This window comes from Peromyscus eremicus, chromosome 2 (assembly GCF_949786415.1).
Source record: "Peromyscus eremicus chromosome 2, PerEre_H2_v1, whole genome shotgun sequence".
Lineage (NCBI taxonomy): Eukaryota > Metazoa > Chordata > Mammalia > Rodentia > Cricetidae > Peromyscus > Peromyscus eremicus.
The window spans coordinates 102,240,002-102,258,887 of NC_081417.1; the positions used below are offsets into that span (position 1 = coordinate 102,240,002).

General features: G+C 44.6%; 1 protein-coding gene across 2 annotated transcripts in view; it reads right to left on the reverse strand.

The window, feature by feature from the left end:
- The window catches only part of Slc24a2 (solute carrier family 24 member 2), a 220,950-nt gene that overhangs the window by 12,388 nt on the left and 189,676 nt on the right, over positions 1-18,886 (reverse strand). Inside the window, exon 6 of one of the 2 annotated variants that reach the window (XM_059255959.1) lies at positions 4,609-4,740. In XM_059255959.1, coding sequence (XP_059111942.1) covers positions 4,609-4,740 — 132 coding nt within the window. Of the gene's footprint in view, positions 1-4,608; positions 4,753-18,886 lie in introns of both variants that reach the window. The other variant, XM_059255958.1, reaches the window with a different exon arrangement.

Consider the following 18,886-nt stretch of genomic DNA (forward strand, 5'->3'; position numbering starts at 1 on the left):
AGATGACATTGTCAGTCAGACTCAAAATACGAAGATTTCCTTATATCACTGAACATTCCCAGCCAAACGGACAAAGCCAGAGATGAGACAAAGGACATACAGATCCACATGCAAATCAATCCATTAGTGAAAACCTGCCCAATTCAATATCTGATACTTACGATTCTTAAGATACCAGTTAATAATTAATAGGCATAAACACATCAAATGTTGAATTAGAGGCTTATTCAAAAAACACTAGAAACAAATATTCTTAGTGAATTTCAAGGTCTTCATCATCGACTAAGAGCAGGTAAAGATTGGGTACCTACTCTATATCCAGATCTTCAACTAGAGATGAAATTCAGGTCAGCTGACTACCCAACGCATGTGCCTAACATGTATGTTTTACCAACACTTCCTGAAGAAAATAGGGCCCAAACTGCTCAAAATACACCCAGCCACAGGCAGAGTGAGCATCATCATCATCATCATCATGCCAGGCTCTATTCACAACGTCAGAAAATAAAAAAAGCACCCAGGAGACAGAGGCCAGTGCTCCAGCTGTACGGCCATCTGCCTCCCCAGCCTCCCGTATTGCTCTTGCTTCGGAAGTTGCAACCCTTCATGCGCCAGTAGTTTGGCTAATTGTTTCTCTGTCAAACTGCCTCACCGTGCCCAGTCTCACAACCCAGGAAATCGCTTCTCTCACTTTTGTCTAGACCATTCTCCTCATTTGGACTCCATGGTTTCATTCTGGACACCACTGCTCCGGAGCATCTGTACGGGTATTAGGTTACCAGTCTCATTGGAAGAGAGAAAAGAGCCCTGGAAGCCACGGTCTAACACGTCAGGTTATGGTCAGTAATGGTGGCTCATCCTGACATCTGTTAGGATAGGCCTCATACCAATTAGCAAATGAGCAAATTGTGACCATGTGCTGCCCATTTTATTTCCAATGTAATGGTTAGGTACCTAATTGACAGCTAATGTTCCCATTAGAAGCTTTTAGTAGAACAGTGTGATATTGGTTTGAAAAAAGTCACTGGACAATAGCTGCCTGAGCAAACTAGCCATGTCCTTCTGTTCTAAATTTAATAGTCACTGAGCATCTACTTTGTGCAATGTTCTGAAGAATGTACCTTGGGTGGAAGGGATGGGAGTCTTGCTATGTAGCCCAGGCTGGTTTCAAATTTATCATTGAAAATTATCATTTCAAAATTATCACCTATCTGTTTACTTATTAATTAATTAATTAATTAATTTGTGTATGTGCGCACACACATATGGGAAGGTGCATGTTTATGCATGTATATGTGAAGGTCTGAAAAGAACTTGTGGGAGTCTGTTATCTCCTTGCACCATGTAGGTCCTGGGAATCAAATTTAGGACACAAGGCTTGTTAGCAATTGCCTTTACCTGCTGAGTTATCTTGCCGTCCCTTGAAGTATACAGACTTTGAGACAGTTCCCACAACAGCCCTATTAAGATTCAAAGTGTGGCCACTGGATTATGATAATGGGGGTTGAAATCTCTGCTCCCAAGTGAGCAGTGACTTTCACTTAGAAAAACTAGTTAACTTCTTTAAGTTTTGGTTTCTTCATTTGTAACACGGAGGGCAGGGGTAATACAAATCTAAATGTTCTGAAGAGTCATGTACACAGAAAGTCTAGCAAAGCACCCGAGACATAAAAAGTGCTCCAGTAATGATCGCTGTTGTTACGGTACACTATTGTCTTCATTGCAGTTTTTAAGAGACGATGAGGCTGATACCTGGGGAGGCAAAGTTTCCTCTTAGTAGCTGGCTGTGACTGAACAAACCCTAAACCTCCCCGGGTCACAATCACTTCATCTTGCTACATCATGTATGGCTCCTGCTAGATAATCAATAAATACTCAGTGAATGAATAAATGACCCAAACTGCAGACCCTTAGCTGGGTGTTCAGGTTCCTTCCTTCCCAGTTCTAATGGATCATGTTTTCCTATCTCAAGAGATACACTCCTCCTTTGTTTGAGCATCCAACTCAGGCCACGAGAGAAAATCGCATTGAGTGTTGTAGTGTTTGTTATTTTCAGTTTTCATTAAAGCTATGTTTCACATCAAGGTTTACACTTTACCCCTTTCTGTTTTTGAACAAACTTGTTAATTTAAGAAAACTATAAGTGTGAAGCTCCTATTTAGTATCTAAGCTGAAAGTATGCGTGATCCAATAAACATTGCCATAAAATTTGCATAGAAATGATGTGGGAATAAAAACAAGTGGGAGTAATATTTATTCTGAAATTAGAACTATACAATCATGCGTTCCCTGTAATTACTGGTAAGGTTTGGGATTTTCATCTCCATGAAGAATTAAAAAAAAAAAAAAACAAAAACAAACTACTAAACAGACAGAGCTGGTGGGTCCTAAGGAGGCACAAATGTCTGTTTGTTAATTTTCCTATTTTTTCCCTCTCCCTTGATATTACCTCCAGGGGTCTTTGTGGACGTACGTAAGGCCTGTAGTAGGACTGAAAACCCAGTACATTATTCTGCCCCTGCCATCAATAGGCGAGCTCTATTTCTCTACACTCAGGTGTCGGCTGGCTTTATGACGGCTTCAATCAATAGAATGTCCTGGCAATGATGGAGTACAAATTCCAAACTAGATCTCAAGAGGGTTTTGTAGTTTTCCTTCTTGTAGCTCTTGGTCTTTTGCTATCCTGTGACTAAGTTCAGACTAGACCGCTTAAAGATTAGAGATCATGTTGAACACAGATAAGCTGTTCAGCTGAGACGCTCCCAGGAGACCTGTCCAGCTGAGTGTAGCACTAACTTCCAATCCTCAGAATCATGGGCCAAAATAAGCTTGTCTTAAACTGAGTGTGAGATGGTGTGTGACAGAGCAAAAAGAAAACTGACATAAGAAACAGTTCAATAAAACCCTCCTGTGATAAATATGACCAGGAAATATCTTAATGGCTCCTGTATCTACTGGCACGGTTTATTTCATTTGGCCTCCTGTATGTGCAGGGAGGACCACATAGTTTATCTTCCAACCAGTATGCTCTCAGAGTAAGCTGAGACTGTCATAGGCAAGTTGGGGTGTACAGTCACCTTCAGTTTGCAATATCGTATTGAGGCAGATGTCTTATTTATGCTTTTTCTCAATCACAGAATGCCATGGTTGGTAAGGAATTTAGAGATCTTAGAAATCTTTATCAACAGTGGACAAAAATGGAATTTAGAGAAGTATAGTTTCCCAAGGTTGCTTAGCTATGAGGCAGGATGTAGGAGCAAACTACCAGAGTCAGGGCAGTGGAATAAAAATGGTTTGGACTCAGGAGCCTTAGGCTCAATCTCCTTTAACTGTTTCTGCGAAATCTTGCTTTGAGTTATATGTAAGTGTCTTAGGGTTACTATTGCTGTGATGAAACACCATGACCAGAAGCACCTTGGGGAGGAAAGGGTTCATTCGGTTTACACTTCCATTACTGTTCATCACTGAAGGAAGTCAGGACAGGAACTCAAACCGGGCAGGAACCTGGAGGCAGGAGCTGATGCAGAGGCCATGGACAAGTGCTATTTATTGGCTTATTCTTCATGGCTTACTCAGTCTGCTTTCTTATAGAACCAAGGACCACCAGCCCAGGGATGATACCACACCCACAATGGACTGGACCCTCCCCAGTCAATCACTAATTAAGAAAATGCCCTTCAAGCTTGCCTACAGTCCTATCTTATGGAAGCATTTTCTTAACTGAGGTTCCCTCCTCTCAGACGACGTTAGCTTGTGTCAGATTGACATAAAACTATGCCACACAGCAAGCAGGCCTTGGTTTAGTTATTAAACTTAAAGACAGAGACTATGAATTTTGTGTTATTATTATCTCTCTCTATATCTCTGGCTGTTCTAGAACTTGCTCTGGAGACCAGGCTGGCCTCAAACTCAGAGGTCCACCTGCCTCTGCCTCCCAAGTGCTGGGATTAGAGGCATGCCCACCACCGCCCGGCTGCTACTATGTTCTTTGAATTACAGCAGGTTCCTGGGTACTTTGGCCACTCAAGTATAACTGAATGGTCACTACGTAACTTCAGAGACAAGGGAACCAAAGACCAGGCAACTTCTGCCTTCAGCTGTTAGAATGCTCACTCTTGGAGGTCTGATCTCTTATGTAGGACATTGGGCTATCCTGGGGCCATCATGTTTTAAGGAACCAAAGTGCAGAGACAGGCCATGTTTGGGTACTCTGATAGACAACCTACCCTCAATCCATCTCTTCCCAGGTGCTAAAAACACTAGCAAAGAAGATGAACACAGTTCTCAGCTATAAATCACCCCTAACCATGCAACTCTTTCCAGCTGGAGTGGCGGGCTTAGTGACATGGACTTAAACTATCTCTAGTGCACCCCTCTTCCGTTCTCATCCCACAGGATCTGTGAGCAGAATAAAATGGTGGTTGTTTTACACCCTTAAGTTCTGGGGTGGTTCACATTTGATAGTCACTGAACAACCACTGCGATTGAAGCTTCAGCAGGTGTGAGAAGAGGCACACATGCATCACCTCACTGTTGAACACACTGGAAATGGACTACAGTGGCTACCACACTTTTGACAAGGGAGCTGTTTCAACAGAGCTCACTCACAGGTTTGCGGACGTCAGGCAAGGTGATCCAGAGCGGGAGTACGATGGGAAGAACAATCAGGAATGTGACCTGCTTGCGGGTGTTGGATGGCCAGGACAGGCTGAGGGGCTGGTCATCCTCTTCCTCAGCAGTCTCTGTGGCCTGCTGCAGAACAAGAGGACAGCTGTAAGTAGGCAGAAACTTGGGGAGTGCTGGGACCCACAAACACGACTGCAGAGCAGGTGAGGGATGTTTCCCAAGCCACCCGAGCTGCTCTCAAGGGCATTCTTGTGTGGGAAGCACCCCATCGGTCACAGCCCGAGGCTCACCCCCTCCCCCCACAGAGTACTGTAGAACTTTCTTTTCATTCTTTGGGTGTCCTATGGCTTCTCATGTTTGTCAACTGATTATTTAACATTGACCATAGTCACTACTCAATATATATATATATATATATATATATATATATATATATATATATATATATATATACACACACACACACACACACACACACACACACATATATCCAGCTGTGCTTCTTATTCATCTGTACAAAGTAATGGGTTTTTATGATATTTCCACACACACATATAATGTACTTTAGTATGATTCACCTTATCCTTTCAAAAAAAATCCCCCTTCATGAACATTTTACGATTTACAATATCTGCTGATATAGTGATCTATGACCCCATCTCTGTTTCCCTAGGGCTGTGTTATGTGATTTGGACTCCTTGGGAGGAAGAACAAGGGTAAAAAATTAAAATCCCTCTCTTCCCCCTTTCCCCCCTTTCTCCTCTTTTTTCCTTCCCTGCAACTGCTGGTTACCAGGCACCCAGAGCTCAGTTCTGGAACAGTTCAGTGATAATCCCGAGATGTCCTAGCTCTGTTCACCCAAGAATAGACTCAACGATTTTTACATGGATGTTCCTAACTTGCTTAATCAACTGGGTGAATTCTAAACCATTCCAAAGGCACATTATATAAACACACACCTCAGGACTCAGAGAAACAGGGCCAAAGGCTACTATAACATCCACCCTGCCCGCCTGGCATCTCAGAGGCAGGGTAGGAACTCCCAGTCTCTGCCTGCGTTTTGGTGGCCTCTGCTGCAGTCAGCAGCTCTCAAGCCCCAGAGGCAAACGAGACAAAAGGTAGATCTGCCCAGCAGGATGAACATTAGTCCATGAGATGGGGCACAGTCACCAGCACAGCACTGGTGACACCACCACATCACTGTCACCCTGCTTGTTTAGAAACAAAGCAGCAGCAGGCCAGAGCACCAAATCTAAAAACAGGCGCCTTTGCAGTGACATTTCCTTTAGATACCAGAGAGCGTCTTGCAGGCTTCCAGCACTGCTCGGACACTTTCTAAGCAGCAGCAGCAGTGACTGTTCAAAGTCTGTGTCCCTAAGGAGTGGCAGGTGGGAAAAGCTTGGGCCAGATGTCTTAAGGGAGGAAATACTGGACTATAGAGGTCATGGCTGGGTGTGCAGATTCACAGCAATGCTACTCTTAGTTTATTTACTGCTACTTATTAGGGATCGACATCGTAATGGTGAACGAAATTATCCACCCTAGCCGGGCGGTGGTGGCGCACGCCTTTAATCCCAGCACTCGGGAGGCAGAGCCAGGTGGATCTCTGTGAGTTCGAGGCCAGCCTGGGCTACCAAGTGAGTTCCAGGAAAGGCACAAAGCTACACAGAGAAACCCTGTCTTGAAAAAACAAAAAACAACAACAACAAAAAAAACCCCCCAAAAAAAGAAATTATCCACCCTTCAACCTTCTCTGGGATCCAAAACAAAACCAAACAAACAATTAAAAACAAAAAACAAAAAACAAAAAACAAACCACGTGATTGAAAGCCATATTGAGAAAGATTGGAAATAACAGGTTTGTGGCAGTGGGTAAGAATCCTCAAAGTACAAATTCGGGAGAATTATGGGGATTAGATAAAGAAGTTGGCAACCTATTTTGGTTACTCAGACCCTCACCAAGCACATACCTTGCCCCCTCCACCCCTTTTGCTAATGTGATGCAGGAGCTGTTCTATCCACTGTTGTTTTTACTCTTTCCTAGGGACTCTGCCCCTGATCCTAGTCACGTCATCCTTGGAGGAGAGGTGACCTGCAGAGGAAACCATACCCCGTGGGCTCACATACCTAGGGTGCCATCTGGATACAAGGATTATAATCTGTGTGTCATGGGGCAGTGAAGACTAAGAAGGCTGGGGCACATGGTGTTTTCTTCCAATGAGATCTTCCTCACGTAACCAAATGAGTGACTTTCCCTTCCACACCTGATAGGTATGCAGGAAATAGGCACCAAGAGTTGACGTACTAGAGCAGTCTTCACGAGCACGGCATCTCATACCAAGTAGGGGGTTTAATCCAGCAGACGACGGGCTTTCCTGAAGACCAGTCAGTCCGTCTGACGAACTCACCAAGCTCCTCCTTCGGCCTGGATAGCCTCCCCTCCCCCGATCTGTCCCCTACTGCCATCCACAATTTAGCAACTTTTCTCTGAACTCCATGCTACCTTTTTTTTTTTTTTTTTTTTTTGAGAAAAGACAAAAGCCACTCTTTATGACTCATATCATTTTAATGACACCAACAGATGGTGACATTTCATCAATAACCTTTCTGCTCGTAACCTACAGATTAGCTCTTTTCTCCATCTGCCGAAGTCACCAGGCAGGCAGTGCCGCTAGCAAATAGCGGAGAATAATTGTCTGTTTGCACGCCCAAGCTCTCAACACACGACTGTCCAGTGCAAACAATTAGCTGTGTTGAATAAGGTCCAAGGGTGGCGTTGAAGGAGGCTGTTGCTAGGGCAGGAGCGGACTAGGAGAAGAGGCCGTGCTTCAAGCTATGCCAACAGAAAACTTCACTCTTCACGGGGACCAATTGCTGCTGCAGGGAAGTGAAGGGGTCTAGAACCCTGGGATGGATGTGAGAGGTACCTCAGGAGCAAGCTGTCAGAACACCTCAGAAGAAATTCTTTTTGTCTTCTTGCTGAGGAAATCTCATTCTGGCTCAAGCTGGTTAGAGACACCACAGAAGGACACACTGTTCCAAGTTTAGGGCCTACTTGTCTTTGCCTGAGCAGGAGATACAATGCGTGCACTAGGCTTAGCCCCAAGCGAGGCCATTGAGGTCAGGGCAATGAGTTTTCAACTTTTCTTAAGAGTTGTAGCGTTGCCAACTTGGACCTTGTGATGACCCACTCTTGCCTCCTAAAGTGTCTGAAGAGTGTCCCTAAGAAACAAGGCAAGGAGAGCAGGCTACAGCGGTCTAAGGCAGGAAGAATCCAAGTGATTCTGGATATAAAGACTTAACGTGGTCTGCTATCTGCTGGGGTCTTGTACAAGCCCCATGGTTTCACAAAACTAGGCTAGTGACTAGATATTTAGGATCTTGTAATCGCTGATATTAAAACACGAAACAAACAAACAAACGAAAAACAAACCTTAGAGGAAAACAGCTTATTCAGCTGGGCATGAGGGTTTACACCTTTAATCCTAGGACTCCGGAAGACAAAGGCAGGAGGATCTCAATCTTTAAGGCCTGTCTGGGCTATATAGTGAGTAGCAGGACAGCCTGGACACACTCTCTCTCTCTCTCTCTCTCTCTCTCTCTCTCTCTCTCTCTCTCTCTCTCTCTCTCTCTCTCTCTCACACACACACACACACACACACACACACACACACACCTGTAACGAGTTTCCCAAGTGATGGGTGCTGCACTGGCCCTCAGATCTAGTGAGATGGGGAAAGTAGGCAGCAGAATCAGGACTTGCAAGCTCCAGTTTCCAGATTTTTCAGGCAGCCTCTTCCATCACCTGAGGATTCCCAAGGGCCTTTAGGTATGAAGCTAATCATGAAAATCTAGGGCTCCTACTTCCAGGGCATCTTGCATTTAAAAGGAGAGGCAAAAACCAGATGATCCCAAATGTGGGGACCCTGCTTCCCCCCCCCCCCCCCGCCCCTCCCCGTACTCTTGAGCAGGGAGAAGTGAGGAATATGTAGATAGAAATTTAGAGGAGAGAGACAGTTAGAAACATAGGATAGCCTTGGGAGGGCCTGGGTCAAAATTCACCGGCCCCTTCTGTCTCTACTAAAGGGCTTTTAAAGGAATGCCAAGGGGTGGAGCAAAGACCTCCCCCAGCACAGCTAAGTGCAGACCATCCTAGACACCTGATGACCATGCATGTGGTCAAGCCATCCCCTAATGCAGCTCTGCTGTGTAAAGCAAGCTCAGATCTCACTAGCAAGCTTTTGTGGGCTCCCACACCCAAAGCACTGACTGTTGGATGCTTGCCAACATGGAAGGAGAATCTCCTGGGGCCCCATCCATAGACAAAGAAGTATAGGCAATTAAGAAAAGCTGAGAGCGGGAGAAACAGTCTTCTCCAGGGGTGAGCTCCCTGATTGTTATCCAATACCAAATGGTCACCCCTGAAATCACAAATATACAAGGGACATTAAATGGACTGAGCAAATTATATTTATGTGTTCATGCACACACACATAAGTGTGTGTGTGCATGAACACATAAATATGTAACAACAACAAAGAAAAAAAGGTCATGTATTTGTGGGGAACATTCGAAATGTCGAAGGAAGGAAAGGGAGGGAGAAATGGTGTAAATATGTTTTAACATCAAAATATTGAAAAAAAATAAAGTTCAGGTGCTGTAGACACCAGTGAATATCAGGCTTTCAAACACAGCTCCTCTGCACCAGTGGTTTCCCCCAGGTCGCTGAAGGAAAGGTGGCAGCCAACCCCAACGAGGAGATTTTACGTGGGCTTCACTGCTTGATACCACCCCAGACTCCTATCACTGTGGATAGTCCCATTTTGGCTACCTTTAAAATGGATATCTAGGGAACATTGTAGAAAACGAACGAAACCCTTTACAATAATAAACTTTCCCGGGACTAACGTTAGCAAGGGCTGGAACGGGAGCTGGGTCAGTTTCAGCCTCTGCCATTCAGTGTTTGAAGGTCATGATGCCTCCAGGGAAGACTGTGCACAGGAAAACAGCACCGTCTTTATCCTGGGACTATCTGTCTCCCTTTTCATGCTTGAAGCATTAAATAGAAGCTCTTGGGTAACGTGCATCATATCTCAAAGTAGGTCTCCGTGGAAACTGGTGCAAAGGTATGTGGGTCTGGGCAGTGAGCCTGTAAGATGCTCCCTGAGGACACCCTGATGACACCTTGTCTAATAATGGGATAGCTGCGGAAACGCACAACAAACACAGACCCACTCTTCATATGGTTCCTATGAAACAGGAATTCTGTTCTAGAAGGTTCCTTTACAACATTGGTGCTATTGAAGAACTGAAATAATTCACGCAAAGTACTTAGGACAGCGTTTGGCACACAGTAAACACTCAAAACATGGCTGCTATCACTCTTAAAAAATAAATAGTCAAGAAAATAATTTCTTCTAGGAGAAGGAAAGTTGGCTAGGTGAATTATAATATCATTTCCAACAATAAATCCCTACAATTCAATTATTTGATATGAAAGTGGAAACTGCAATGATTTTCCCCCCATCTGCTCACTCATCCAATATTTATTGAGCATTTGTTGAAGGCAGTGATACCGACAATCTAATTTTCTTCTCTCTTAGTTAAAATGGATAAATAGAAGGCTCTGTAAACAAAAAGGGGAAATCCCACAGCCCTGAGGAGAACCACTATTTTATTTAGTAGTTAGCTTCGAGCTGACTTTCTGTTGGAAATCAAGCTTCTAAACAGATGGTAAGACTCACAATATTGTGACACCTTGACTCTGAGCTCTGTGCAGACTTACAAACAATACCAGTGCTAGGATTCTCAAAGGCAGAATTACCCCACATGCACAGTGACTCTTTAAAACAGTGAATGGTTCTATGGTCTACAACTGGCTAGTAGAATGCCTAGAGAGACTTCCACAGGGTGCCCGACATTATGTGAGCACCAGTTCACCTGAGTTTGGCAGAGGAAATGGTGTAAACTGACTGGCTCCGTTCTCCCACAAAATGTACTCGCCAGTGCGTGGAGGCTAACACACTAATAGACTTCCTTGTCAACTAACTGCAGAAATAGAACAGGGGTTATGAACAGGACTGACCCATTGTCTTGGCTACTTTCATGTCAACTTGACATAAGCTAGCGTTATCTGAAAGGAGGGAACACAAATTGAAAAAATGCCTCCATAAGATCTGGCTGTAAGGCATTTTCTTAATTAATGATCAGTGGGGGAGGGCCCAGCCCAATGTGGGTGGTGCCATCCCTGGGCTGGTCCTGGGTTCTATAAGAGAGCAGGCTGAGCAAGCCATGGGGGAAAAGCCAGTAAACAGTACCCCTTGATGACCTCTGCATCAGCTCCCACCTCCAGGATCTTGTCCTGTGAGTTTTTGCCTTCACTGTTTTTGATGATGGACTGCTACATGGAACTATGAGTGAAATAATCCCTTTCCTCCCCAAGTTGCTTTTGGTCATGGTGTTTCATCACAGCAAATAGTAGCTCTAATTAAGACACCCACACAAATATTAACTGCTGGCTTATGGTTCATTTTGGTTTCACAGATGCGAAATTAAAGTCTCCAGGTTACCATGGAGTCTGAACTTTTGGGATCTCAAAATTGCAGCTTTCGGACTTGTCAAAGTATGCTGAGTTATGTTCAAAGCTGTCTCAGAGTTCTGAGGTGGTTCTCTGAAGGGCTCTACCCCTCCAAAGGATAGATTTTCATTTGCCTTCCCTCTGTGCAAAGGCAACAAAACCAGGAAAGTCCTGAAGAAGAAAAATGTTTAGAGCAGATGTTAGAAAACCAGACAGTCATGTAGGAAAACTTCAGTTATCCGAAGGGAAGCATCCAGTCCTGCTGAACACAAAACACTGCAAGTATGTCACAGCCTCCCCTACCCAGGGACCTGTATCTGAAGATGGGGACTCAGAGGAAGTAACTAAGTTTAAATGAGGTTGTGAGGATGGGGCCCTAATCCAAAAAGATTAATTACCTTGTAAATAGAGATCCTAGAGTGCTTGCTTCTTCCTGGAGTGTCCCCTATCCCTTGACTTCTCTCTCCCTGTCTGTGTCTCCCTGGCCCCGCTGGTGTGCATGCATTGAGGAAAGGCCATGTGAGGGCTCACTAAGAAGCCAGAAAGAGAGCCTTGACCAGAGATCAGAAGCGTCTAACCCTCACAACCGTGAGGAAAACAAACTTGTGTTGTTTAAGTCACCCCATCCACGGTATCTTTCATGGTTGGCCTGAGTAGAATAATACAATGACCATACGAGTATTTATTCTTTTCCAACATATCATTGCTGAGTATGTGCTTTGGCTTTGAAAGAAATTGTGTTCACTTAATTTAATCTGCTTTTCAACTGTCCTTTAAAAACTCGGTTTTGAGTCTTAGAATGACCTACTTCTGTGTTTGGAAATTCCCACCAATCTTGCATTCATAGTTTCTACCAAATATCCCTCAATCTCTGTAGTTTGTCCTTAACCTCTCGATCCTGACCCCTTGTCTCTTACACACAAAGTAAGTTGAAAAGAGACGGAGTCAAATTGCATCCCATTTTAGAAGGGCTGCACCATCTGAGACATTTGCCTGGCCTTCTGTGTGGACATTCTGAATTGACAGAGCTGATCTTTAACTAGAAAACAAATTTACTTAAAAAACGGACACATTTGCTGCAGGTGGTAGGGAGGAATTTACTCCCCTTATAATGACATCATATGGTCTGTTTTACATATAGAAGAAAAAAAAAATCCCAGCATCAAAAATTTAGCACATGAAACATAGAATGAGGTTCCACTGAGCAGTGGCAACCCCCAAACTCCATCTTGGCTGGGCGGTGGTAGCGCACACCTTTAATCCCAGCACTCGGGAGGCAGAGCCAGTTGGATCTATGTGAGTTTGAGGCCAGTCTGGTCTACAGAGCGAGATCCAGGATAGGAACAACAACAACAACAACAACAACAACAAAAAACAAAAACAAAAAAACACCCCACAAAACAACAACAAAAAACCCCAACAACAACAAAAACAACAAACAAACAAAAACCTCCATCTTGTAGCAGACACTGAGCCAAAACCAAGGTTTCAACATTCATTGTTGTGCCTGATGAGCGGTCTGAACCACAGCATTCCAGGACATGCAGAACGGCATATGAGGGTCTCAATGAAATGCAAGTACTCTCCTTCGTTGTACATTTGTCCAAGCCATTCTGAGCTGCAAACTATGGACAAGATGGATTTCTCTCTGAATTGCTGTAAACTGGTTTCGGTGTGTTTTCATGGATTTGTAAATATTGCTGACACATTCATAAAAGAATTGTCCACACAGAAGCTAACTGGAGAATCATGAAAATAATTGTAAACTCCTTTTTAGCTCCTTATTATTAACTGGATTAGAATTAGTCATAGAAACATTATATTAATGCTGGTACTTTTCCCACAGTGGTAATGAAGCTTTCCATCCTTTTATTGATAGTCAGTTATTGAAGTATCACATGAAAGATGGACAGATATTCTCAAAATTCCTCAGAAAGTATTAACAGCAAGGTTCTCAGTGAATAAGGTATAATTCTTTGTCAATATTCAAATTTAGGAAGATTTTTTAAGAGCCTTAAATTTTTATCTATTCCATGCTTAAACTATGTTAAAAGGCCCCTGAGTGAATCTTAAGCACTTGGTAAAAATTATCCAGGTCAACAGATGTAGGAAACAGATCTCAATTTTTTATTAAAAATATAAACTGACAGAAAAATATTATCTGCCCTGGAAATGGCCTAGTCAGCAAAAGGCCTTAAGCTTTGCCTGTTTTATGATGACTGTTGGATTTTCTCTGACACAAATGGGTTCTTTTCTAAGAAAGTTATCCAGCAAGATGGACTGGGAAATCATTTGCCATTCCCATTGCATTCACATTGACATCTGGTCACCTTCTCCCACGACTGCCCTCTGGCCTGGCTGTGTCAGACAGGAGATATAGGGCCACTTCCCACCATGGTTATTAGAATCCTCTCACTGTGCTCATGGGCATTCCAAGAGATGGGCAGTTTCACTAATAGGGGAAAATGGAGTTGTTTCTAAACGTCCACAGTGTTTGACCTGTTCCATCCATGTGCATCTCCACTGATTAACAGGAGCGTGCGGGGTCCCTGTGCTGGACCTCACCACTGTGGAAAGAGATGGTTTTTGTTATGTTAAGGGTAATAATATTTAGAAGAAACAGTAAATACGGATGCCAGGTACCATCTGCGCAGGTGATTTCGGACATTCCTGTCGCACCTGACAGTCTGAGCCACTTGCATTATCAAGTGGCTCCAGGGAGCCCTCAGATCACAGCAACACCAATCTGCAAGAAATGACAAACTTGGAAAATGGCACTTTGTTTTTCTAAGGCACTCTTGGAAACCTAAATTTAAGAGGCAGGAGGTATTTTTAAGCATTTAATTCTTTTTTTAAAGGAGAAATTTAAACACACAGTCACCTCTATCGCTTTCCTCTATTCATCCTTTACTTAGTCACCCAATGAGGCTTGCAGAAAGCAGATCTTGAAAACCCTATTGAGTTTAGGGAAGGTCGTCCTATGGAGAAATACATCAGAGCTCTTATAAAATGGAAAGAAGACAGTTTTAACACAGTATGCTGATACTCAGAGTATGAGGTGAGAAAAAAAGAAAAGAGCCTGCATTTTACAGACCCTAGGTCTGTTTTTCATTCTGCACATCATCCATTCATCCATCCACACATCCATTCACACACACATAAGTCTGTCCATCTATCCGTCCATCCATCCATCCATCCAACCATCCATCCACCCATGCATCCATTTACATATCCATCTATCTGTCCATCCATCTGTTCATCCATTCATCCACACATCTATCCATCCATCCACCCATCCATCCATCCTTCCATCCAAGGATGTAATTTTCTTACATGAATTTCCTTACCCATGGATATAACCGGGCCACAACTAAAACAAGAATAATTAAGACTTTCCTAAGGGCAAATAAATCTCAGGCAAAATCAAATCAGAGCTGAGCACAGAAAAAAAGTTGCTTCATGGTGCATTGCCAGGCATGGTCACTCGTCTTTAATCCCAGCACTAGGTAGGCAGAGGCATGTAGATCTCTGTGAGTTTGAGGCCAGCCTGGTCTACATAGTGAGTTCTAGGCCAGCGGGACTATATAGTGAGACCATGTCTCAAAGAAAAAAAAAAAAAAACAGGCACAATTTAAACCAGGGAGCTCTTTAGCTAGATCCTGAAATCTGCTGAGTGTCTCTGCAGGGTTTAGATGCATCACACCAAGGAGCATGCAGCTGCAACAGGGAATGCAGGCAAGGGCCATCACCTGGGTGTTGCCTAGATTGGCAAAATTCAAATGCAGCTAGGTGGTCCCCTCAGCTCCAGAGCCCCTTATATGTACTAAGCAAGCTCTCCACAGATTGTCAAAATGCAAGAAAACATGAGTGTCTTGTCTATGTCTAGGGAAATTCTCCACACTGAAGATTTGGATGGGATGCAAACCTATGGCAGCTCTAGTCCACTTCCTGTGCAGCACTGGGAGGGCAGGTGGAGAGAAGAGAGTAGCACTGAAGAGTGGAAAAGGCTACGCTCATCTGCAGTTGTGTGGACATGCGCCAAGTCCTCTGCTACCCAGGGCTCATGTCCTCCACTGTTTCATGAGCTCCTCCCAGTCATGGGCCATGGAAAGTCTATGCTGGAGAAACCTCTGAGCCAAGGTGCCGAGGTGAGATGAACTCATTTGGAGACGGGGATTTTCAAAACGGCAGGTCGAGTGAGGAGACAGGCTGACCTCTTAGGAGAACAGCGGCAGTGAGTGTGCAGCATGAGCTCAGCATTTGCATGCCCACCTCACTGTCATGGGACTGGATAAAAAGACAACTTAGACAGACACAAAACCAACAAAACAGAGGCACTGGATCATTCCTGCAAAGCCGTGCCGGGAGGCCAGAGTGCCCTGATGACGAATCTTGTTTTCTTTCTTACCCTGGAGTTGTAACCCTAATCCAACCCACCACCAGTCTTTGCAGTCAGCCTGCCTCAGCCTTCTCTATGGCCCCTGTTTTTCTGTTTACTTGCTATGGCCAGTTTTGGTCATAGCTTCTCAATTCTGGCTCTGAAATAGCTCTGAAATCCTGCCATGTTTCACCTCACAACCAATACCAAGGAAAACCTCGTCATCTGTGCTACTTAATAGCTATCAAGAAAAGATTTTTTTCAAGTATTCTCAACTTCATGAAACCCCTGTGAGGCACTCACTGTATGTCAAGAACTATTCAAAGAGCAACTGAGCCTCACACTAACACTATGAGATAAGCACTTTTTTTTTTTTAAATTACTGTTTCACAGAGAAGGAATGTGGAGAACAGAGAGATTGAGTACATGGCCTTAGGCACATAAGGGAAAGAGTAGGGATTTGAACTCTAGTGGTTTGCCACAGTAGTCTATGCTTGAATGACTAAAGAATACTGTTTTAATTTAACCCATCATCACCATCATGATGTATTGGAGGATGAGTTTGAACTTCTGATCCTACACCTCTCAAATGCTGGGATTACAAATACTCCCTTTTGTGGTGTTGAGGTTAGAAGCCAAGGCTCTGTATATGCTAGGCAAGCACTCTCCCTATTGAGCTACGTCCTCATCCCAAATTTAACCCATTGTTATTTTTATTGTTATTACTCGATTTTTTTTTGACTAGGTAACACAATTACTTGGTTCAAAATGCAAAACCCACAGAAATTTCTGGAGGTAATGGACATCGCTAATTTCTCCAGTAGCATCCCAAGCACAGGCTTGCATGCTGGTCCCTCCTTTTTTCCTTCAGCATCAGACAGTGTACTGTTGTACCTCACAATCTAGGATACACTTTGGCACTGTGCCTTTTCACTTAACAACACATACCGAGGACCGTTCCAAGTCAGTATAGGAGAGCGTTCTCTCTAAAGACTGCAGATGGTCTATATTGGGCACAAGCAGTACCCCTCCCCCGCACTCCACAAAGGGCCAGACAGTAAATATTTCAGGCTTTGGGGTCCATATGGTCCCTGTTCCATATGCTCCTGCTTCCTTTTACACAAAAACATTTTGAAAATGTACAAACCATTCTAGCCCCTTGGGTCATATAGACACAGGCAATAGGCCAAACTGGCCTATGGATCCCAGCATGCTGATCCCTAAGCTTCTGTGTTCTCGGCTCACTTTCCTGTGTCTGGTCTTTTTCTATTCTGCCCTCCTCCTTATTTTTGTGGTACCAGAGATGGAACCCAGGACCTTGTGCATGCTCGGCAAGTGTTCTACTACCAACCTATATCTCCAGCCTCCTGGTTATTTCTTGAACAAGATGAGCTGTCTTCCTGCAAAACATCCAAAAGTTGCTATTGCTCCCTAAATCCTTCAAGGCTCCTCACTCTCAAGAGCTGGACAGAAGGTACATCACGTTCCATGATGTCCACTTATCTCCTCCTCTGGGTCTACTGAGCTTGTCCAAGTACCATTACCCCTACCCCCCACCAAATGCTCAGGGACCTCTCTACCTCACTATTGCTTTAAATACAGTCTGGATGCAGCCTCAGGGGCATTCTGGTAGTGCCGGTCACATCTGGGATGTCCAGTGGTTTGCTGCTGCCCAAGAAGAACCAACATCCTATCATCTGAAGGCTAGCCACCATCCTACTGTCTCCTTCTTTTGGCTCCCTCGGCAGTCACAGGAATGCTGTCTCCAGACAAACTGAGCTCTTTTTTGCCTCATGGTGCTGTGCCTTTGACAGGTTCCCACTTAGGTTGAAGGACATCTCCTCAGCGAGGCTTCCAGGGGGCTCTGCACTCCCCTGTGCCCTCATCCTTCTTTGCTCTCTGTGTCCCCCTGGCCGTTGGTCTCAGCTCTGCTGGAATCTGTGGGCAGCTCGGCTCCCGGTACATTGTCTGACCCGGGTGAACACTGAGAGCCTTCTGATCTGATGGATGGCTGAAGCCAGTTCACACTTCCTGGTGTGTATTTCCTCAGCTTGGTTTACAGTCCCCAGTTCTACTATCTTGTTCGGCACCCGTTAAACCTAAGCTTTGGGACCCCTGCACAGGTTGTCATTTCATTTCTTCCTTCTCTGAGTGACAAATTCCTACCATCCATCAATGCCCAGCTCAAATGTTACATGGTCTAGAGTTTTCATATCTTCCCCAGATAAGATCAATTTCTTTCTTTTTTGTTTGTCAGGCTCCCAGAGCACGGTACACAGAGGCCTCCGTGATCACTCCGGGCCATTATTAACTACCAAATGTTTGTTGGCTGACTTATTTACATCCTGTGTACACACGTACAACCCCCTTTCATTTTTACCTGCAAGGAATCCTTAAAGGAAGGGGTGAATGCTGTCTAAGCAGCAAGTTTGGGCATATGATGTAAGTAGATAGCTTGTGGCCCTGTGCCCGGGGTACATCTAGCTCTCACGATAGCACCAATGAGGCAGTATTTTCAGGATCTGTGCTTTAAGGAGGAGACAGCGAGTGCCCAGTCAGGCTGGCAACTTGCCCTGTGGCTTTGGAATGCACCAGCAGGTCACCCTGTAGTCAGCTATAGTGATGACTTTTTGATAGCTTGACTGCTCTCCAGGAGAGCCAGCACAGCACACAAATCTGTGCGTCTCCCTGCACTGAGACCCGGGGCTGCTCTGCGGACAGAGGTCAGCGAGTCTTTGGCTCTCCTGCAGCAAGGTCCTCCCTTGAAGGGACACAGATGTCCCTGGGCCAGACAGATGGAGTGGTAGGGTGATGAGGTGTCCCTTTGCACACCTGTGACAGTGCCAACCCCAAGGGCAGCCAGATGTCCTTGGAGCTTGCCTCCTGCCGCCACATGCCGCTTATCCATGTGGACATATGCCGCTCTGCCAGATCACTGCTGAGCTGACGTGGTGCCAGTCCAGGGCTCTGGGCAGGAGGGTGAGAGGCTGGAAGGCAGAGGACACAAGGGCAGCCAGAGCTGAGTTCTCTTCAGATAGGCAGAGAGACTGCCTCTAAATTGCTCTTAGAGATCAGGGACACCATGTAAGAAGTCACATGTTTTTCCCAGAGGGCAGACGGCCCCTGTTGCAGAGCATTTTCTGATATAAAAGAAAGAAGTGCTAGACCACACTGTCTGTTGTCTCGGTTCTCTTTGTGGGTACTGTGCCACAGCTCACTGAGAAAATTCGGGGACAAGACTGGCTAGCAAACTTGAGGGTGATGCTCTTCAAAGTGTGGTCCTTCGGCCAGAAGTACTGCCATCA